The sequence below is a fragment of the Strigops habroptila genome, chromosome 3, assembly GCF_004027225.2.
Source record: "Strigops habroptila isolate Jane chromosome 3, bStrHab1.2.pri, whole genome shotgun sequence".
Classification (NCBI taxonomy): domain Eukaryota; kingdom Metazoa; phylum Chordata; class Aves; order Psittaciformes; family Psittacidae; genus Strigops; species Strigops habroptila.
The window spans coordinates 41,317,527-41,340,561 of NC_044279.2; the positions used below are offsets into that span (position 1 = coordinate 41,317,527).

Genomic DNA, 23,035 nt, shown 5'->3' on the forward strand with positions numbered 1-23,035 from the left:
CTATCACCTTGTATTGACATAGTGATATACTGATGCAGTGGAGGTTTAGAATCTTGTCTGTTGAATATCTCATGCTTTCCTAAAACTGCTTGTCTCTCTGGGAATTACAGAGTGTTTATGCCTTGTGCAAAAACCTGACAAATATCTGATAGATCAGCCACTGTGAGATTAACAGTGCGTGTTTAGACCAGCTATAAAAATGCAGTGATATTCTTCTTGCTCATATTTTCCCAAGGATACAGAGTACCTACTTAAATGAAAACTTCAATTCTGGAGCAGAAGATGGCAGCATATAGAAGAAAATATGTTCTTTCATGAACTATTCCAATTTTTAGCTGCTTTGGATGGCTTCCATAGAATAACATTATTAATAATAAACAGAAATCTTTTACATGATTTAATTAGATGTTCCTGGAACGAGAGGTGGGTAGAAAATGCCTTTCTAGCCTGGTACTTTGCAAAATCACTTGTCAGACACAGAATTTACAAGCCTTGCTCCAGATTCCAGAAAAGATTTCATCACCGTTAATCTCAGATGAGGGTAAGTGCTGCCTACAGCCTGCAGTTAGCCTGCTACCTCCCTGAGAAATATTTCCTCTTGGCTTGTTTAGGCAGATCCCTGTTGTAGCAGCCTAGCCTCAGTGTAGGGCAGAAGGAGTTGGAGTATCTCAGTTCATAATATAGGGAACTTGGCTGCCTAACCTGTAGCTCTGATTCAGCAAGTGCCTGGGAGCAGGTGTTGCAGTGATAAGCACAACTCATCTCTCTGGCTTTAGCACTAAAATCCTTCAGTGTTCTACTCCCTTTAGGAGTGCAGGCCCATCTAAATGCTCCACGAGTGTATGCCCTGACAATATTATGCTGCTTCTCAGATTGCATGAGGCTGTTTGAGCTGAGAAAAATCACAGAAAGCCCTGGTGAATGGCTCCTCATCCCAATGTGTCATTGTTACAGCTAAAGGAAATCTGTAAATCCGCAACCAAGGGGCTCTCAGTTGACATGTTGCTTGTGAACAGCAATGCAGAGGAGGGTGCATTTTAGTGAAAAAGCTACCAGACCTAAACTTACAGTATTTGTATTATACAGTATTTTCTGCCTCTGTCCTCTTTCATATGCATTTTTGTGCTTTATAGTAGGGAAATCCTGTCCTTTGTGAATTTCTTTTCTTAACCTTATGAAAGATCTCAAACTTAAGGTGTGGACAGATGTCTGCTTCTGCAGCCCATTTTGCTATGAGAAGAGAACAATCTTCTCATTGTTAGAGATAGGTCTGAGTTAATTTCACTGATACGCCTTAAGCAAATTACCTAAAGGTCTCTCATTTCACATTGTATCAAGAACTTGTGACTCCCACTGTTGTGTACAAATATCACTAATTATGGAGTACTTTTCAACTTGCCACCACCCTGTATTGAAGGAGCATTAATGGAGATGAGGACTTTTGAATATCGTACCATATCCAAGTGCTGAGTCCATCTGAAAGTAGACCACTTACTAGAATGGTGTAGATGGTTTTGAGTACCTTTGTTTGCTGTTACAACTGGTGCTGAAAACTCTATATAACTCTGTGTTATATCCATAATATAGATGTATGGTAAGAGGGCACCCTGGGAGGATCCCTCTAAGTGGGTAGCTGATACCTATCCATGGAGCTCTGCATCTCTACAGCATGAGTGGCCATCCCTACTTCAGTTAAGACCAGAAGATGTTGGTTATGAAGGTTATGCATCAGCAAAGGAAGGAACAACCTCAAAGCATGTTCCACAGACTGATACAGAGGGGGATCCCTTGGTAAGATTTAAAGTTTGGGGAAGAAGCTTTTCAGTATATACTTTATTGTCATATATTAAATTGTACACTGTACAGTAAAAAACAACAGTCTACTTGATCCAAAATGGGCTTTTAAAATGAATCCTACTGTAATTTACTAAAAATGTTGAAAATAAAAGGAAAGCAAGAGGGCAGGAATCACCATCATGTTAATATATCCCTAAATTGTTTTCATTTCCCATCTGCCCCATAAAGTATTTGGTCTTCATCATCATAATGTTTGGGTACCATTTTTCAGCAACTTATTAACCAGTTTATTCTAAAAACAACTTTCCAGGCTGGACAGTCCTTCATCTACATTCTACAAGTGAAGGACTGAGAAAAACCTATTATCTAACTTGTCTATCATAAAGAATTTAGTGGAAATGCAAATTAGACAGCCATCCTCCCATTCCTCAGAACATTTCAAGATAACCAGTGACTGCATAACAGTCTTAATGTAAAAGGATTGCAAGTGTGGTGGTATTAAAAGATAAGAGGTTGATTTCCCTCAATGCCATGTATTGTTTTATTTAAATATGATCCCAGACGTCTGGGTTTACCATTGCCTCCTCTGATAATGGACTATTAAATTGCATATATTGAACTGCTATTCTTGTATGGTGCTTTCTCTATAGACTGCCTTTATCACAACTCAAAATACCGTTTTAGAGAATTGTACTTCTGGAAGTACAGCAGCCCTTGAAAAAGGGAATTTTTCAGAGGAAAATGCGTTTAACTCTTATCAGTGCTAAGAAAATGACTCCTCAGCCTCACCAAAGAATTTGGAATCCAAAACCAGATCTTGCATCCCGAACAAGTGTAGAAAATCACCTCATTTGATCACCTGTCTCCTATTCCATAAGCTTTGGGGTGATTGACCCTGTGATTTGGGCTGCCAGTGAGTGTATTGGCCAGGCTTCTAGCACATATACATACTGTGAAAATACTTCAGTGTCCCATCACCCTTGCTCCCTGCACACTGTGATCAGTATGTGTATCTGGTTAAATATCAGTGGCTTGAAACTTGTGAATGGAGGGCTTGTCCTCACCCCCAGTGGAGCTCACGGGGGACAGACACTGCACTTGTGGAAACAGGACGTGCCACATGCAGGCTGTACTGCACAGCCATTGCATGTATTCTCAAACATGAATACCCATTAAACCCTTCAGCGAGAGCTATCTCATAGCACTAAAGGATATTAAACACTGTTCAATACCTAGAGAAATCTTTGCAAGCTGTTCAGGTTGAGACCACAGAGATGCAAGGATTCCTGAGCAAACTGGGAAAAGGGGCTTAACACACAAATACACAAGCATACCTCTTTCTCTTTGGTTTTTTTTGCCTGCTTTTTTGTAATGACAGCATATTTGTTCCTTGAAAAACACTAAAGCAATGTCAACATTGCTTGCAGCTCTGAGCATGCTGGCAGAAGCGAATCTTTTATAAATAAAATCCTGATCATTACACAGAGTTAGGCATCAAGCATCCAAGTAATTATCTATGGCTTAATGCTGCTTTCTGATGATTTTTCAGATGGGTTTCAGGTTCTAATAAACCCGAACTGTGTGGGTGCTCTCCTCTCCTGGGTAGGAGGATCTGTTGCTGCTCTCCTGCTGAGGTCAGCCCCTCAACAACAGATGGGACTCTTTTATGAAGCAAATGGCCTCAATTCACCCCTCTCTTGCTCCCTCCCCATCTCTCACTTATAGAGGGGGTATGTTAGTGTGATTATGTTTTCAGTTGCTTTTCCAATGTAGTGTGTCTACACCATCCAAAAATTATCTGGAAGCTTGACTGTCTCCAAATATGGGCCCAGATGTCCAGCTGTGATATGGCTTCCTTCCCCTGCTGGTGTTGCAGCTGCAGCCATTCTCACCCCTAAATTAAAGAGTTATTAGGCAGATCCATTGTATCCCTCTGGCTCTTTGGACCTTTAAACTTCTATTTAAAGACCAGAAGGCAATGAAAAGAGTGCCAGGAAGAGCTGCTGACACCCTGCCCTTTCTGAAATCCTTTTGTATCGTCCCCTCAGCTAGATACCAGCGCACCTCATACAGCAAGGGAGCTTAATTAAATTTTAACACAGTCACTGCAGCATTAAATGAGACAAGATTGTGTAAACATCGCTTTCTTCTTTCAGATGAATATGCTAATGCGGCTTCAAGAGGCAGCCAACTACTCAAGCGCACAAAGCTGTGACAGCGATAGCACCAGCCACCATGATGATATTTTGGATTCATCCCTTGAATCAACTCTCTGAAAGGGACAAACCTTGGTGGAGGATTATGGTAAAATCTGTTTCCACTAGACCACTGCCAGTATTAAAGCAGCACGCCGCGGTCCCTGAGTGAGAATGGTGTGTTGTAGGTAGGCAGGAGACCTAACTCTGCAAAGCCAGGAAGAAAATTTGAAGTGGAAAGCTTGAATTAGTTTAATTTCAAGGCATTTCAATACCTATGGAGCCAAGTGAGACTCCCTTTGTCAACTGGAAAGGGCCCTAGACCAAGGGCATCTAAGCAGATTGCACACGTGTTAGCCAAACTGGAATTAATTTTTTTGTCTCTTTTCCTCTTTCTCTCTCTCTGTCTCTCTCTGTCTGTCTCTGTTTCCCTGTACAAGTTTACAGTGCAACTTCTTCTGGTTTTGGGTTTTTCTTTTTCCTTTACTCTGAGGCGCTGCATGAACAATGCGGTCTTCTAATTCTCTTCTAACCTCTGTTGTGCCACATGGTGCTGGTCACAGGACTGCAGTGGTGTTTGTGTTGTACGCTACTGCCCATTCCAAAATGAGTCAAAAATGATGATAGTAACTCAGAAAGCACAAGCAGTATTGTGCAATCACCAGAAAACATGACTGTGATATGCTGGATAAGTGCCAATTTAATTCTGACTGCCATGGTCACAGTGATGCGCTCCATCAAGTTTTTGGTATACAAGTCACAGATTTTATAAAGTTGTTTTTACCACAAAGGTCTTTTTTAACCACCTGCCCACTCCTTAACAACAGTTTTATACCAATTATTAACCAACACTGATTAAAGGCTTTTTAGGGCTTCATTTGTTTGAGCCTTTTCAGTGAAAGAAGGAACATTTCTTATGGTGCTGTCTCACTGCCTTAAAACAGATTTCTAGAACAGTTTTACAGTTGGTTTAATTCCTAAACCATTGGTAATTTACACTGTTTTTTTCTTCATTTACTAATGAGAAAACGTCAGTTAACACAGTAGCCTCATATCTGTATATCATGATTTTTTAAAGTAATGGATAGGAGAAAGAACAGTTGCTATATAATATTTTTATCTTGTGAATAGATTGCTCTGCCTACCCTCAGAAATACACAAGGAACCCAAACCCACTTCCACTGCCACCTAAATGCTGAGAAAATTAGCTCAAATCCATTTGGTTCCATGGAGTGGAATTTTTGGAGGATAGATGTTTTGAATTCTTATCCAGCAGAGCTGGATGCACTTGATGCAGCATGAGCACAAATGTATGGGTTTTTTTCCTTTTTCTAGTTTTAGCATGTTGTTTTGATTGCTATTGTTGTACATGAAGAATTCAGCATAAAAGAACACTGAAGCAGTGATGTCCACTGTGGAAGAGGAAGAGTTTATACTGTAAAAGTGGGTTGGTTTTGCACAGTCTACTGGGTGGGTACTGTAAATATTGGAGGAAAAAAAAAAAAAGAAAAAAGAAAAAAAAAAGCCTTGCACAAATCAAACTGAAATCAAACAAACAAACAAACAAAATAATGTATTTTATTCTGTTGGTGTTAAGAGATGTTTCACTTGCTGAGATTTCCTGTATGTTGCAAACAAATACAGAATGCAAACCTTAAAAGCTCTTATTACCCAGTGTGTTTGTCCTGTACTTACAGTTGTTATGACTATGCAGGAGCTATCAATGCTACAGTCAGCATGTTTCAATATCTATACAAAGCCAATACATTTTTTTGGGGAAAAAAAACCTGAAAACATTTTAAGTGCATACGTCACGGCAGGCTACAACCAGATTGCATTCAAACTGCTCAGAATAATCGGAAATGCGCTTTTACCACAAAAGAGGTCCGGTTAGAATAGGTGCATATTAAGAAGAAGGTACCTAAGGGCTTTGGCATTGTGTAGACATGTACTGTACACCTCCACGGATGTTACCTTCAGGATGTGTTTTTGGTGCTATTAACTCTTTGTGGCTACCCTGTGGTCACTCGCTGTAAAACAAAGATAAATCAATGCAGTTTCCAAATGGCACTGAGCTGCATCGCTGAATCTAGAGGTTCCTACACGGTGCTATTGCCCTAATAAAACTCTTTTAACTGATTTTATGCATATAGGATTCAGTCAGATCAACATCATGCCCCCCCAAATCTGGATCCATTTCTGATGCAAAATGTCAGTGCATACATCTTGACTGACTCAAAGAATTAAAGGAAAGCTGCTCTTTCCTGTACCTGTGCTCTGAGCAAACCTGCAAATCTTTTCCTGCCATATTTAACACACAAACACACGATATTACATATACAAAACTTCCTGCAATACATCTCAGTGAGTCCACCTAGTTTACAACTCAGAAATTGTTTGTGAAACATTTGTCTGTACACATTTTATATTTTGTACATTTTTGATGTAACATATCATGTAAATAGACAGAAACAGTGAAATAAATCATCTGAAAAGTTTTGTAGTCTTTGTAAAGCCCTAATAATAAGTATTTGGTGTCATCGGACTTAACTGGATGATGTATTTTCTATTGGTTTATTGTTCCTCTAGCTTGTAAACCAGCTTGCGTATATTTTTTTGCAGGTGTGCGCACTGTATCTGTCTAAATTATTACTTTGCCATTAAAGTGGAATTATTTATTGAAAACACAGTCTGGTGTTTTTGCAGTCAGGACCACTTAACAGTTAGATACTATTTCAAATATAAAAACATATAAACAAAAAGACAAACTGAAGGATGTGATTTTCTGCATTCAGTAGAACTAATCTCTGTAGAAACAAAATTAAGTACTGTTTCTAGTTCTAGTGATTCAGTATGACTTTTGAATGGCTGTTTCCATGGTGGGAACAAGTTGTGCAGTTCAGAAACAACTCTATAGTCTCCCTGTTCTCAAGATTGTCTTTACATACAAGTTTAATGATTTCAGTGGTGGTAAATCTGTACAAAACTAGTGCAGTATTGTGCCTCGTTTTCAAACTTGAAGGGCTTAAAGCTACTTCCTCAGCAGATAGACATCAATATGATTTAACAGAACCCAAAGAAAGAAAGTAGAATTATATTAGTCAGCTAATCACAGACTTTGAGGACAGAAGAGATCATTATGATCCTGCAAGCTGTAACACCTCAGCTCTAAGTCTCAGCAGCAGGTCTGTAATTTTCTCCTGAAATTGTCATATCCCTGGAAAGACCTTCAGGCATAACAGTACGAAGTAGAAGCTCCAGCACCTTGCTGTCAATGTGACTAACTGTTCACTGGGGGGGAGGGTTTTTTAGGGGCTTTATTTGCAGTTAGATCTTACATATTTCTTTCTCTTCAAGGGAAAAATACCCCAAATTGTCTTTTGTTATGCCTTTTCCTCCTATACTACAAAGCCAACCACAATCAAAAACACCTTTTACATTTCAGTAATAGTCTTCCTTGCTTTTCTTTTTATAAGACAAGCTGCTTGCTCACTCAGCTTTTCATGATAAAGCATGCCTTTCAGACCTCAACGTATTTTTTGCAGGAACTTCTGACTACTTTTTGATTTGTCAGAGTCCTTTCTGAAGTGGGGGTCTGAGAACTGCACACGGTATTCCTGTGATGATTTTACTTTTGCTATAAACAGAACTAATATCACCTTCCTACTCCCACTTGGTATTTTCCCTGCTTAGGCTTCAGGGCTGACATTCACTCTCTAATTGCATCATCCTACTGCAGGCTCATGTTCAGTTAATTATCTACCAAGATCCTAACTTCTTTTCATGTTGCATCATTTTGAAATAGTTTGTCCAACCCTCTCTATATAAACTATGCTCTTTGTTCCTTAGATGTATGATTGCAGATACATCTATATTAAACCAGGATATTCAAATCAGCCCATCCTACCAAATGATACAGATCTTTACAATCAGCATTGGTCTAATTTACCACTCCACCAGCTTCCCCGACTTCCAAAAACTGCTAACCATCATCTTCCTTTGTCTTACAGTTTGTAGGTAAAGATAATAAGTAATGTTTTGTCAAGAACAAACTCCTGTTGAAGGACCCTCCATGAAGATTTCTATTATTTTACAGCTACATTGTTAGGTAACTTATATCATGGGTATTCCAGTTAAAGTGGGTATCAATATCAGAATGTCCTACAAAATGATGTGTGTATAGTATCATAGGAAATATGAGTTACATGGCTTCTCTATCACTGTAGGTCTCCAAGGATGGATTAGGTTAGTTTCTGTTGAAAATTACGTATGTAGCGCTCATCTTACACGGAAAGCAGAATAGAGTAGATGACTTCCGCAATCTCAGGGTGGTTTTCCTATAATTCAGTGCTGTAGTCTTTGAACACTAGCCAGCTGCCATTACTTAAGGGAGAGGATATGAAATTTAGTTGTCAAACTCATTCTGTGTCTACTGTCTCAGCATATCTACATGTGAGCCTTCATCTGGAGATCTGCCTGGTGAATGCCCAGGTTCCCAAGACAGAAACAGGAATGGGATAGCACAGCCTTGGAAAGAGAAGTGTTTTTAGCAAAGTACTTGATACATTGCTTTTGCTTACAAAAGCTCATTTTTTGTACCGTCATTAAATAGCCATTGTGTTTCTCAGCATGCACTACTTTTTCTTGATAACTGAATAATGTCACAGAAATTAAATGCTACCACTAAGTCTGGCAATGCAAGAGCTACAGATGCACTATCATGGGAGAAATATATTGCTGGGTAATAATACTAGTAGCAGAAAATAGAATCTGTCATGAAAGATAAATTAACTAAGACTCAGGCCATGTGACCTTGCCTTTCTACACTAAATTGCATTTACTGTTCTTCGTTCAGTTGCAACCTTAAGCAAATGCTGGTAAATAGCAGTGAGTGAGCACACTGAATGAAGTCCTGTTTTTAGTAACAAATTTCGTAAATGAGATAATGTTTTGCCTTTGTCAGTGCATTTACTTGTTTTGTAAGCAGTTTTTATTATATCAGATTGCACAATTTACGAAACTAAAATGCATCTTGAGAATTAAATGCCAAAGCTGAAAGAAAAGGCACCTGGTAACCACTATGTATCATAATAAAGCATTTACATGGTGACATATAACCAGCACTAATGATTATATCATGCCATAAATAGATGGCTCTGGAAGAACAAAGCAGCAGACAAAATACTTACAATCTGGATGACCAAACGCCAAGGACTCAGTGAACTAAGTCATTTAAACCTGTGAATTCTATTTTAGCACTAGTAATTCAATGCACCTTAAACACATCCAGCTAATCCTGTGATCTGCACTCTACAAGTGCAATGAAAAGACATATGAAGACTGAAAAAACACTCTTCAGTGCAACTGTTAATGCAGGTAAGCTGTTCCACTCATGCAGGCTACATACAATAAAGAGATAGGGGTTCTGTACAGTAGTCCCCAAGCTACCAGAAAATCTGTGTGGCAGAATGAATAATTTATCTCCATCATTTAGCTCCATTTAGCTCCATCATTACCATACTCTTCCTACAACTGTCATGATCTTTAGTGTACCCTGTCCCTGCTTATCCAGCTCAAGCTAATGGCACTGTATTGGACTAGTGGTACTGGCTCTTGATTGTGGCTGGTGAAAGTCACCCTGGAGGAAAAATCTTAAAATGTAACTAATGTTACAGAGCAAGTGTATTTTTCATCTAGAGGAAATAAGAAATCTAAAACCTATGTAGGAAAATTTTCTTATTAATAATTGTTGTGATTAATCTCATTATTAATGTCTTTGTATTACTGCTTTTGTAGTGCCAATGTGTCTCAAATACTTTACAAATGGTTTTCTTGTAAAAAAACACATTATCTTTCCAAGTGTAAAATTATACTGCTTTGTTTGAGAGCTAGTTAAAACCTTGTTTCAGACAACCAGCCTATTTAGTAAATCACATCTACACACAGTAAATTTTATCTCTAGCGTAAGGGTCTATGACATTAAAGATGTTTATTCTTACTGTGTGTTCCAAGTAAGTGATATTTTTAAATTTATGTCCTGAATATAGTGTTAAACATGTGAAGTGCTTTCCTAATTTAGACTTCAGTACCTACAATTCATTCTTCTATAAACCACTGTCTTTAGAGGACAAGATGGCCAACTGACTGCTGCAAGATTCAGCTGGACCTTGTTTGTAGCAACTGTGCAGAATATTACACTCAAGAATTATAATTTAGTTGCATGCTTACACACAACATTCAGTAGGATACCATATTTCCTGTTGTAATGTTCTCTGCAGTTGAATAAAAGGCCCCCTCCTTTTCTGCAGTGGAGCAGCTGCTAGTAATAAAACCTAAGTGCCTATTCGTAGCTGCAGGGCAATAAAGAGGTTACTCCACCTATAGGAAGATAGATAAGCTATAGCATAAGTTACAGGGCATGCTGGAAGAAATCTTTCACACTGGAAAAGTACTAGTATCATTTAGCTGTTACCACCCCTTGCTGTATATCAGAATTAGGTAAGTTTTCTAATTAATCACAACGTTATGTTACTAGGTGTCAAGGTATTTGTGGGGTTTCTGAAATATGTAGTAATCAAATTAAAATGTATAGGACTGAACCTCAGTATGAACCTAGAACAATTATCCATGCTTTGAAGGCCATGTTTTGTTGAAACTATCTGCCTAATGATCAGGGACATAAGAAGGTGAGCAGAAATTACACCTGTATCCACAGAAACCTCCATGACTACTCAAGAATGCTGAGTCCTGTTCTTGTCCTTCCTCTGGGGCAGCAGGATAAAGAAAAAAAGGGGGTTCTGGTTCATTTGCCTATTCACATTCACAAAAAATCCCCTTGCTGCTGATTCTCTCTCCTCATTTTTGCTAGCAGACTTGCTGAATATCAAACCACAGCTGGTCAGAAAGTTTCCAACTAACAAGGTTGTCCTTTGAAGCCAAAACAATGCACCAAAGAATACCAGAGTAAATAAATTTTGGATGTACCACAAGCAGAGGATATTTTTGGCCTTGTTTCCTGCCAGCTCACCAGACAGCTGCTTCAGAACCAGAACTAAAAAGGTCTGCAGCTCTGGTGAAGTCTCGTTTAGGACGTGTAGCATGAAGCTTCTTGCTGCAGAGCCAAAGATGCTTGTTGCAAACTTCCAGCTCCCTGGCAGCCCTGAATGCTCCTGCTGCAGCCAGAGTGGCAAGGGGTTCCTGGCATCTCTCTGATGTTGGGGAAATACCCACACTACCCTCAATTTCCATGGAGGAACACCTAAAGTTGAAGATAGATAGTGTAAAAACTGTTAGGATGTGCAGAAGGGGCAGAGGGCAAAGCAGATGGCTGGGCTTATCTGTTCCCGACAATATGAGCAAAACCACTTATACTTTCTGGAATGAAAGCATGGAACATTTCTTTCTAGTGGAATTTTTTAGATAAACTTTGGCTGAAATTATTCCAAACACACAGAGGCACACACACGCAGAGGAATTTCCTGTAAAGGTTATTTCTATATGAAAACAGCTTTTTGGTGTTAACACAGGTTCCTTAACAGTTTGTTTAGGCTGTAGTGGCGCTGTTAGCTTTGCTGAGGCAGACATTGCAGCTTGCTATGGGACCTGCCATTCCCAAGCAGGGGAAGTATATTCTCAGAGAACTCCAAGCACATGGGGTTTAGCCTTATTTTTTAACCTCCTGGATCCTTTTTAAGCTAAGAAAATAGCTCCTGGCACCATCGTAGATCTCTTCTCTCCCTCTGCATTTTGCTCTCTCCCCTCTTTGCCTTTCTGTCATTTAGCACAACCCTTCTTCTTTTGCCTTTCTTGTTCATGTTCCTCTTCTTACTTCTGCTCCCATTAACACTTGGTTTGGCTCCCTTTCTCTCCCTGGCACATTTCGCTTGACCATCTCCTCACTCTACAGAAAGCTGCTTGCTGCTCAGAGCGTACAAGGACAGCATCGTGTCCCTTTCTGGCACTGAATGCCAAGCATATGCTGCCGAGCTGAGCAGTGTGTGGTGATAGCAATCCAGCCAGCTACATCCCCTCCCAGTTGCTGCCTGAGTGCTGGATGTTCTGCCAGTGCCATGGTAAGACCCACTGCAGCAGTGGAGAGGACAGCAGGCTCTGGGAAGAAGCCCCATACCTTCCCCATGGCACTATGTTTGCAGTGAAAAAGCTGAATGACTTGTAAGGTCATGGCTCATCAGTGATCCTGTCCATTTTTGTATTCCACCCTCTCTGCTGACCAAGAAATATTACACTAAAACCCAGACTCTCACTGTTTTTTGGTACTCTGCCAAAGCTAACTCATCTTTTGTAGCCTAGAAGACAACTCTGTGGGGTGTAAGATGGGAGACGTACAGTCAGATAGGATATAGCAAAGTGGGAGCAGAGGCTTTAAACTCTTCTTCAGCTCTCAGACTGAGTCTTTTTAAAGGATTTTTTTTCTCTTTCTTTATTGCTTGCCAGAGGAAAAGAAGGATATCTGCACTGCCACTTCTGTGACCAAGAAAAGTGAACTTTCACTGTAAAAAAAAAAAAAAAAAAAAAAAAAAAGGTGGCATTTCGATTCAGTTTCAGAAAGTACAAGCAGAAATATTTCATCTTGAAAGTAAACCAAAGTCTCATTGGCAATTTGGAAGAAAATTAGAAATAGTAATGTTACTATAGTGATATTTCTTAAGTAGTCATTAGCTCTGGGCGAACACAGAAGAAAATTGCCATAGCTATCACTGGAGTTATAATAATCAGATAATATTATTTAGTACTTGCTTAGTGCTTTTGAAGCGTCATCTTGAAGTACTTTACAAAGGTCAGGATGAGCATTATTGTTAAGGAATGAATGGAAAAGAAATCTCATTAACAGCAGCACAGTGCAGATGACAATATAACACAGCTTCATGCATCGACCTGTGGCTCAAAATGCTGTTAATGAAGAAAGCCCTAGAACTGATTGGCAGTCCTATTATCTATCATCCCTTATTTGAGGGAGGGTTGTATATGATATGTAGCTTCACAACATTTGTTGAACTGTTATCATGTAAGATACTGCTTTCAATAACTGAAAAAGAAGATGTTGGGAAAGCCTTGTAGACCCACAAAAATGCTCCTAGAAAATATAAAACATTTTGTTGTCTGTGAGAACACATGCAATCATATGTTCACATATGGAGAGAGAAGACAAAGAAATTACTGCATTTGGGGATTTTAGAAAAGTGGATTTCACAGGGCTGTTGACGTTACCTAAGTGATGAAGGAGCCTGAATTCTATTTTCAATAGTGACTAAAGACTTCTTCAGTAGACTTCATAATATCCCTTGACAGTCTTTAAATTTATGGTAGTTTCTGATACTGATTTTGAGGTAGTTTTCCTCAAAATCTCCATGCTTAGGGTTAAATGTGACAAATGTAAGCATTTCAGCTTAAAGTCCCAGCAGCATTTATGTCTCTGAATTCCAAATTTCAGCTCTCCCAGTTAGCTGGACTTGGAGGCCTCCATGGCTTGGTAGAGCACAGATTTCCTGTGTGCCTTTGGGAACCAGAGAAGATTAATCACCTCATGTACTGTGATCTAATGTTGTGTCTGCAGATGAGATTTCCAGGCAACTGCTAGACTTATGTTTTTGGATCCTGTATTTTTAGTTTGATAACAGTAATCTTAGATATAACTCATTTACAGAGTAGTCTAGTCCAGCAAAATGACTCCATTTTATTAGAACAAGGTTAGGCAGACATTCTGGCAACAGCAGCAGCTTCTGTAACTCCATTAAACATGCTCAGCCTAGCTTTTCTCAGGAGATGGCAGCAGCAGCATTCCTGAGATGGCTGCAATCGTTTCCACTTACTTTGTGGGGCATGAGGTGCAAAGCAATAGTTGGGTGGGAAAAAACTCCTCCTTCCTCCTGAAAAATCCTCCCTGCAGTCATGTGTAGTGTTATGCTTAGAAATACAGACCTGTAGGTGTTTCTTGCAATGCGAGGTATTGAGGTACAGCTAAAGAAATATGAGAGTCGTATAGATGTTACCTGAACATTTCATAGGTAACCCAAAACAAGTGTTTCCTTTTGAGTGAACTGAACAAAGGCACTTGAAGCAATGCTGTGGCAGGGATGCACTGCTGAATGTCACTGCTACTAACTTGCCTACAAACATCCCCTCTGTACACACAGCAGCGGGCTGAAGGAGAAAGGTGAGAGCAGACTGATGGTGTTTGTGGTGGGTGACAGGATTCCACTTTGCCATGGGAGATGCAGGGAAGGAAAGGAAGAAAAGCATAGAGGAGCAATAACATGGCAATAGCAGGCAGGGAGTAGAGAAGTTATTATATATTTTAATCTATATGCTTTTCTGATGTTATATTGAGAGCACCTGTGCACTTATGTATAATGACAAACATCTGTCATGTCTTGTTTGTACCGTAATCCTTCCCCCATGAGGAGGAACAGGGGCAGAACATTTTGTTTTCTGAAGACATTTTCATTTGTCTTTCTTTAAATACATGTGCTGCTGTGGGACTGAAGAGGTCAGAGGTGGGTCTTAGGCAGCAGTAGGTGAGGAGCTCCACTGCAGTGCGAGGCTCTGAATGGGGCTTGCATGGGCAGGATCCATCTTGCTCACAGAGGTCCTGTGCACCATATGCATAGGGAGGACTGCCTTCCGCTCAGATGTACAGAGTGAGGTTTTTTAACGTATCTTAGGCACAACTTCTTCAGGATTTTGATTATTATGCATTTAGCTTGCTCCTATATGCTATGGAAAGCCTGTATGTAGTTCAGAGAAAGGTTTGCTGCATCTGCAGCGTCCTGGCTTGCTGACAAAGCTAGCCATAGTGCTCCACGTTACCTGGGGTTCCCTAGGGATGTGGACTTCATGCTCAGATATATCACAGGGCCATAGTCCAACTGACGGGCTGCAAAAGCAAGAATAGCCATCGCTCTTCTTTTACCCTCCTCTCTTTTTGCCAGTTGTAACTGGAGTTCCATTTCAGCCTGACTTTTCACCAGTGCTTTGATCAGATCCAAATATGAAATGGTATTGATGGCAGTGATATAATTATCTGTGACAAAAGGTGAGCTATATTTATTGTTTACATATGGTTGCACATGAGTACAGACCATCAGCTTATTGTTCTTTGTTAGGAACGTAATGGCTATTCAAAAACAAAAACAAAACAAACAAAAAAACCCATGCTAAACAAACAAAAACCCCAAACAAACAAAACGAAACTCCAAACAAAGAGAAAAAAAGTCAACAGAAAAGACAATTTGTGGTTTTTCCTGAGCAGCTTATCCACCGTGGTAGGAATCCCACCTAGGAAAAGAAGTTTTCCTACATGAAGATAATAACTTGTCTCAGATCCATAGCCAGTCCCTCCATTCCTTTCTGCTGTCTCAGTAGGCTGTTGGTTGCCCAGAGTCAAAAGAAGTGCCCAGATACTGGGTGATCCTTGGGGCTGCTTCAGTGCATCAGTCGTGGTTAGATATTTTAAAAGTTGTTTTTATTGTTTCCTCTGACCCATCCAAGAAGGCTGGCATATCCCAAGGGAAGTTATACAGCCCTCTATCTGCCTAATACTTACAGAGGGTGGAAAGGAGCAGGTTTTGTGTAGGCCTCAGCAGGAAACCGGTAAATTTTAGGTACACCTGTGACCTTAAAAAATAAAAATAAAAGAGCAGGGGGGATAGCTGCATATAAACCACATTTGCTTCATGGTGGAGAAACTTGAACAATGTCTGAGTTATTTATTCATGTGTTTGGGATGCCAAGCAGTTGAATAAGGAAGAAACAGTGTGTTCCTTCAGAGAAGGACTTCTCCTTTTCTTCCCCATACTCCTAAAAAAGACAGATCCTTGAAAAGTCAGGGTATGTGAGTTTTGAAAATATAACATCAATATGTTTTCTAAAATTATATATTTTGCTCCTGCCTACAGCAGGCATGTTAAGGGCAAGATATATGTTACCCCTGTCTAGAGCAGGCATATCAAAGACTAGACAATATGATGTTTATGTGGCAGTTGAAGAACTATCCTTGAAGAAAGCCATAGCCATGACTGTAATAGCAATTACCTGAAGAGCAGAAGGAACAAAAGAGCTGATAGAAGTAGAGGTAGTATGTCGAAGCAGCAGTCCTTCTCTGAAAACTAGGGAGTGATTCTATACTGCCTTTTACATCACACCCTTCTGATTTCAAAAGGTTAGTGGTATGGAAAGGTGTGTGGCCTCTGCTTTGTTGTTTCCAGGTGGCACAGCTGGAACCTGTCTGGATCTGGTTCTCCCACTGCAACTGAGAAGCAGAGGTTATTAGTAGAAGAGCAAGGTTTTTGAGATAATAGTTTAGAGAAATCTAAAGTACATGCTTTTACAGAGCTACTCTCAATTGTCAGGATATTTTACCTTCTTTTCTGTCTTTAGAAGTAAAAACTCAGCAAGAGAACAAAATTTTCAAGTGTCCTTTTCCCACCTAAACTGATAAGGGAAAAAAATAAGGGGAAATTGTAGGATGAGGAAGCTTAGTAGGGATCAAAATGAGGGTGGTGAAACACTGGAAGACCTTGCCAAGAGATGCTGTGGAATTTCCATCCTTGGTGATGTTCAAAACTTGAAAGGATATGACCACAAGCAACCTGCTCCAGCTGCTGTTAGACCTGCTTTGAGCAAGGAGTCAGACAACATAACCGCCAGAAGTCAATTCCAACCTCAGTTATTCCATGATTCTAGGAAAGAAGGATCAGAAAAGAAACCAAGGAAACAAGTCTGGCTCCATAAGAAGTGCCTTTCATTTAGCAAAATGAAACACTGCACCTAGTTGCAGCCAACTGAAAGTGAACAACTGAGCAACAACTCCTGTGTATGCTGCTTTTCAGTATCTCTTTACTACAGTCCAGTAAGAACCCCCAGACAATCTTCCAGTCTTCTGAACAAAAGCATCTGCTCTTTGCTGTAATCCACCATCTGCAGCTCAGGTGCTCTTTTTTCCTTTACAAAAGTTTCAGCTTTATTGCAAGACATTCTGATTGCTTCCCATGGTCAGAGCTTTTGATAGTCCTTGATTATTTAAAGGTGTGTGAGATGAATGAGTGAACCTCTAATGGAAATGTTCAGCATTAAGAGTTCACAGTTAAATTTAGTGACTGTGATAGAGTCTGACAACTTCTTAGACTCATATGCTGTAGTAATATTCTGCATCTGGGAGGGGCAGCATCTAGGACTGTCACTGTTTATTATGATTATTAATGACTTGGAAAAAGGTTGAACTTTGAGATGTCAACAGTCACAGGTAATAGCATTACTTCGATTGTGACGTCTGGAGGTGGTCCCCTCTGTACTATGGAGGTGATAAGATCTTCAGAGGGTTTAGGAAGAAAAAGAAATAAAGAAAGGCACGTAACAGCAAATAAAAAATGCATTAGCAAATGTAGGTAATTCAGCTTTTAATAAGCACATGAAATTATTCATACACTTGCTAGGTTCTCAATTAATTGTAAATATTTGGCCATCTGTGAAAAACCTTTTCATACTTCACAGTGGTGATTCAAAAGGCATATGGATTGCTGGGAGATCTTAAGAATGGAATTGAAAATAGTGCTTGGGGTATTATATGAATAAATATTTCGCATTCAGGTGGCATGATGATGATCCCAATTCAAAAAGGTTAGCAGAAGTAGAAAAAGATTAACAGCACGTGAGTGGAGATGAGGTAGCCAGGGAATTCTTTGGGAAGAAAAGATCTTTAAAAGGGTATAGGCATATCATAAGCCATGAACAATAACAGAGAACAAAAAATGAACACTTTTAATTTCCTCTTTCTGTACTACAATTGTGGAAGGAGAAGGACAACCAGTGGATCAAATTAGGAGTTAACCTGATATTGTGAATAGGCAGGATGCATTACACAAAAACAGATGGGCAAATATCTTGGCCACGAGCACCCAAGGGTCAGGATAAAGAACATCAATGTGTCTGAAAAAAAGGAGGTTCCCAGCTGCAGTAGGCCCACATACAGTTATTATGAAGTGAACTGCTGAAACACAATGGTCACAGTCCCCACAACATGAACACCAGCACTAGCCTTTTAGCAGAACATTGGTCTCTATGTCCCTTTATTGGTTCTGACTGAAAATTACTGGCTTACACGTGGAAAGAAAGGGCAAAATGAGAAGTGAAGACTACATTTTTTTATTGTTACTCTGGAAAGCTACATAAGAATAGCAAAACACAGCTCTTGTACAGCCCTGGGATGCTGCCTGGTATGTTAAGGAAGGCAAAGTCTGCATGCGTCTCCACCTGCTGCTCCCAGACCATGTGCTACATAGGCAACTGCTGTTTCAGCTGACATGCAGATGATCTCCTCCCCTCTTCATCCCTGCCACACAGCTTACTAGAAGATGGACAGCTAAAGAGGATCAAATCTCTTGCTGTGACCTGAGACTTGCTTTTTTGGCATGGTTGATTTAAAATGGGGGGAGAAATTGAGTCCAACACTAATAACGCAAAGGCAGCCAGGACTCACAGCACCTGTTTTCCCCTGGTGCTTTTGCATGGTGCTTGACAGGGTAGACTTTGGCAGCAGAAATGCACATTCCTTGCACATCAGGTGCTTTAAGCCACAGTCTTCAACATTGTTTAGCTGTTATCACAGAAAATGAGATTTGCTAAGACTTTGTGCATGTAATATTACAGCAGTTCACCTTAATTAGACACAGAAACTAACTTTGGGCTGCCTCTTGTCCTTCTGGATAGCGAGATCAGCCAAAAGTCTTGAGTCTGTGCTAACTGGTTGATGTTTTATTCTACCAATTCATTTAGTGTGGGCATAAAGAGGTGGTGCAAGCAGAACTGAACTGCTGATTATTGACTTGTTAAAGGGTTCACAAATAAGAGATGATGACAAACTTGTGGTAGGCTCTACTTGTGCTTGTAGGCTATGACTTTAAAGAACAATTATCAGTTACTGGACCTATTTAGGCATTCTGCCAACTTTGCAGCTGAGCTTTCACTTCTTAAAATGCTATTTCTCAAACATGTGCTCATAAACTATGACTATGCCATCTCTTTTCTTGCTCATCAAATAAACTCCCAGAACCTTTTTCAAGAACTCTTTTTTTTAGGCAAGAATTCTTTTCTTTACTCCGTTAAACCATCTCATGGCTCTTCTCTGACCCACTTCTGGTTTACAGCCTCCATCTTGAAGTGTGAGCTTTGAAACTGGAGAATCTATTTCAGGCAGTGGCATTAGTGCCACATTCTAAATCCATACAATTTACCCTGTTCAATATTACCTTGTGTGTGCAACTCTTGTTCATGTGTTTTTAAACATGTCTAGTACCACCCATGTCACTGTTTATCTGAGGCTGTGGTCCTATGGAAAAGCCTGGAGTCATTCAGTTTGCCCCATTTATTCCTTTTAAAGTTAACAGAATTTCTCAAGTAGTCTAAGGTTGCTAAAAATTGCTGTGACCAGCGTTTACACAACTCTTTCTAAAAATTCCTGCATACAAGAATTCTGTATTTTGTAAATTGTTCCTATTGAATACCTGCTACTTAACAAAATACTAAAATATTCCAGCAGAGAAAGTATTTTATCATTGTATGACATAATTATACTATTTGTCATCTTTTCATACTGCAGATAAAAGTACTTCCATGTTCTGCCTTGGATCTATGATTATTGACAATTCTATCATTTTCCTTAATTCTTAGAATTTTCTTTGTTCAGACTCTGCATCTACATGACCTCATAGATCACAGAGAGGCCCTTTCTCTGATGCCAACACATCATATGTTATTGCTATTTTCTGGCTCTGTGAGCCAAACCCTAATAATCTGTCATGATGAGGCCTAAAACAAAGTTCCTTTGTGTTGGATGAACACATCTGACTTAATACATGAACATGAAAGGATAGGTTCATACTGCCAATGGCATGCGGAACAAAAGCCTTCATAACAATGCAGTATTCCCTCATGATTGTAAGTTATCAGTAGATGTGTAAGATGGTCTGTATCCTGTTCTCTAGTCTGTTTTTTTATTATTAGAAGTGAACACAGATTACAGCTCTAAGTCTTGGAATAGTTGATACCTAAGAAACCAAGACACCATGTTTCCCAGATAGTTTTTGACCCTGTCAAACTTCTGCCCTTCAGTCCACTTAATTTACCTGAAATTGGATCTACTCAATAGCCCTAACAGGCTGGCCATGCAAACATTCCCATGGCATCTCAGAAATACTTGCAAGGTGAATTGTATGCCCTTTAATGAGCGATTCTGATGCTTTCTGTTCGTTAATCAGGTCCCTGAGATTGCTCTATAAGCAACTAGATATTTTTTTTTTGTCCTCACGTGCCTTGATGTTTAGAATAATTTTGTTCACAGACCTTATTTTGACACTCAGTTCCTCTTTTCATGCTTTCCCTTTTTTGTTAAATACCTTCCATTTGTTTAGCTGGGCTGCCCCCTCAAAGTTTTAATTACACTGATGTAGACTCCAACCAAATCACATAACCCCTTTACCTTGTGGAAGGCTAGTCAAATGTGCTAGCAGAAGAAAGACAATCTGCCTTATAACAATTACCTAGGCAAAAAACAAGTGGATAAAAAAAAACAAACCCCAAAACCAGTCTCTCTTCGGGAGATAGTAAAAGACAAATTAATTCCAGGAAGACCACTTGTTTGTGTTCTTCCTTCAACCCATTTCGAAGTTTCTCGAAAACAGTCCACATACCACAGAGATACTATAGGGCAAAATCATTAAGCCACCGTCTTCAGTGTATCCTCATTACTGATCTCACAAGCCTATTGAATCTCAAAGTATAGTAGAAGCTACAGTGTAATGTAGAGGTACCCAGCCAGCTTTAAATGAACTCTCTTGATATTACAAACTGTGATGGCCATAGCCCTCGAAGTGTAATTTACTGGAGAAGGAGGAGACAATTAGCTTGCTTTGACTTCTTCGCTGCTTGCTTTCCTGCTGCTAAGACTCCAGCATGCCTGACCTTTTTTAATTCTTCTTGGTTTTTTTTTTTTTTGTATCAGTTCTGATACTGCAGTACCTCACTGCAGACCTGCCAGTAGCTGTACTTAGACAGTGGCACCTTGTGTCTCTGCCTCAGGGAGATAGCACACCATCTGCTCTCTCCTTGTCCTTTACAGGATGTTCCCTCAGTTCCATTTGGGGGAGAAGGTATCACACCAAACTCTATTCTGATCTGCAAATTTATTTTAATCATTACATCCTCATACCAGAAATTAATCCAAACTATTATTTGAAATCATTGTTTTAAGCAAATACTGTCAAACTGGTTATACTTTTTTGAATCTTGATTGATTTTTTGGGAAGTCATTTCTATTACCTATGAGTCACAAATATCTCTCTCTCATTTCTCAGTGGCCAGCCTTTTTTGCCTTTGAAACTTTGTCTTATCTTAAGCTGTATCTCATCTCTGCTTCTTGATCCAACTTATCACTCTCCTGAAGCAGCCATCATTTAGAGTTTTATATACAGGAAGCTTCTCCTGGCTTGTGGTAGGAAAAACCCCACAGGACATACATTATCAGGAATAACCACTCTAGTTCATGATTTCTGACATCCTAGAGAATCTAGCTGTTAACCACATTTTTAAAAGGGATATTTGAAAAGATAAAATACATCTGCATGCTTTTGCATATAAAACAGGGGCCTACCTGGTGTTGTGAAGAGCCTCCTTCTTTGCTTGTTCTGTTTTTATAATTAATCAGGTGCAGTATCTAAAAATAGCCAGTGGCCACTTGTAAAGGGAAAAATACTGGGTTATATAATATCACTGAATTGTAATGTAAGGAAATTTCTAAGCTCTGTGTGAGATTCCATTCCTTGACAAGTCATTATAGGCCAAAATATTTTGAAGGTCTTTCCAAATGAGTTGAAGAGCAAGCATGTATTATAACTGTTATTTTTTCAGTCTCTCTCTCTACATTAGTAACAAGTAATGGTAACTATGGAAAACATTTTAATGATATAGACAGCTGGATAGAAGTCATCAACTAATTTCATGTTGTCATAAATGTTTTTACATGATTTCCACTTTACATAAGTTTATTATTGTATTACAACTTGGAACTAATAATCAGATGAAACAGAAAAGACTTCTTAATAAGTATATACTTGATGGGAAAAGAATAAATCCTTGAAGACAAGAAAAAAATTGTAAAGATATTTATGAAAGAATGTAATATAGTTAAGCATTCAAATTAGTAGAACCAGAGGAAGAATAAGGTGAGGTAAGTAAATAGCAGCCAAGATCTAAACTCCCTGTTGCACCTCTTTGTGTTGCAAAAGCATGATGATAGCACTGGTGTGGAACAGGACTGCCCACGCTTACTAGCTCTGAGGATCCACCACTCTTAGAAATCTAATAACCTTTATAACATACAGCTTTTCAGAGATAAAGAGCCTGGCTGTAAAATTGCAAACAGTCTTTGTGGAGTAAAGTCTAAAAATGCAGAACAGCATCCGAACTAGATAAGCTAGACAAAAATACCCATGCTCACTCTGGAATTAATCAGGAGACACTGTAAAAATCTTGGCTTTCAATATTTATTAATTTGGAGGGCAGAGGTTGTTGGAATTTGGTTCATGACACTCTTCACAAAACATGATTCCTGCTGTGACCGCCTTTGAAGTACAGAGGTGTTGCTATTAAAGCCATAGTCCTATTTTAGTACTCTAAACCAGCCACTGCTTCAATTATTCATACGTATTCCATATAAATTGCACTTGAAGGATTTGTGCTCTTGAAAACAGAAGCTCTTTAGGATATTTTCATAGCCCTGTTGTTCATGATGTATGCATATGCATAGCTTTTTAGGGTAATATTTTAGCCCAATCCTTTGTGATATATGCATCTGCACAATTTAATTCAGAAAAAAGAGATTAGAAAACCAGTCACAGCAGTGAGGACAGTGATGAGGATATAGTGATTTTTGAGAGAGAAAGAGGACCCTCAGTTGTGTGGAGGTAATACAGGAGGCAATGTTGAAGGGGAAGACAGAGAAGAAGTACAATGAGAAGAACAGAAGTCAGAAA

The 23,035-nt window shown here is 39.3% G+C and overlaps 1 protein-coding gene across 8 annotated transcripts in view; it reads left to right on the forward strand.

The window, feature by feature from the left end:
• The window catches only part of NAV3 (neuron navigator 3), a 547,425-nt gene extending 540,748 nt beyond the window's left edge, over window positions 1–6,677 (forward strand). For all 8 annotated transcript variants that reach the window (XM_030479342.1, XM_030479337.1, XM_030479339.1 and 5 more), the window contains 2 exons: window positions 1,588–1,791; window positions 3,954–6,677. In XM_030479342.1, coding sequence (XP_030335202.1) covers window positions 1,588–1,791; window positions 3,954–4,073 — 324 coding nt within the window. In that variant the 3' untranslated portion in view covers window positions 4,074–6,677. The remainder of the gene's footprint in view (window positions 1–1,587; window positions 1,792–3,953) is intronic.
• The last annotated feature ends 16,358 nt before the right edge of the window (window positions 6,678–23,035 follow it).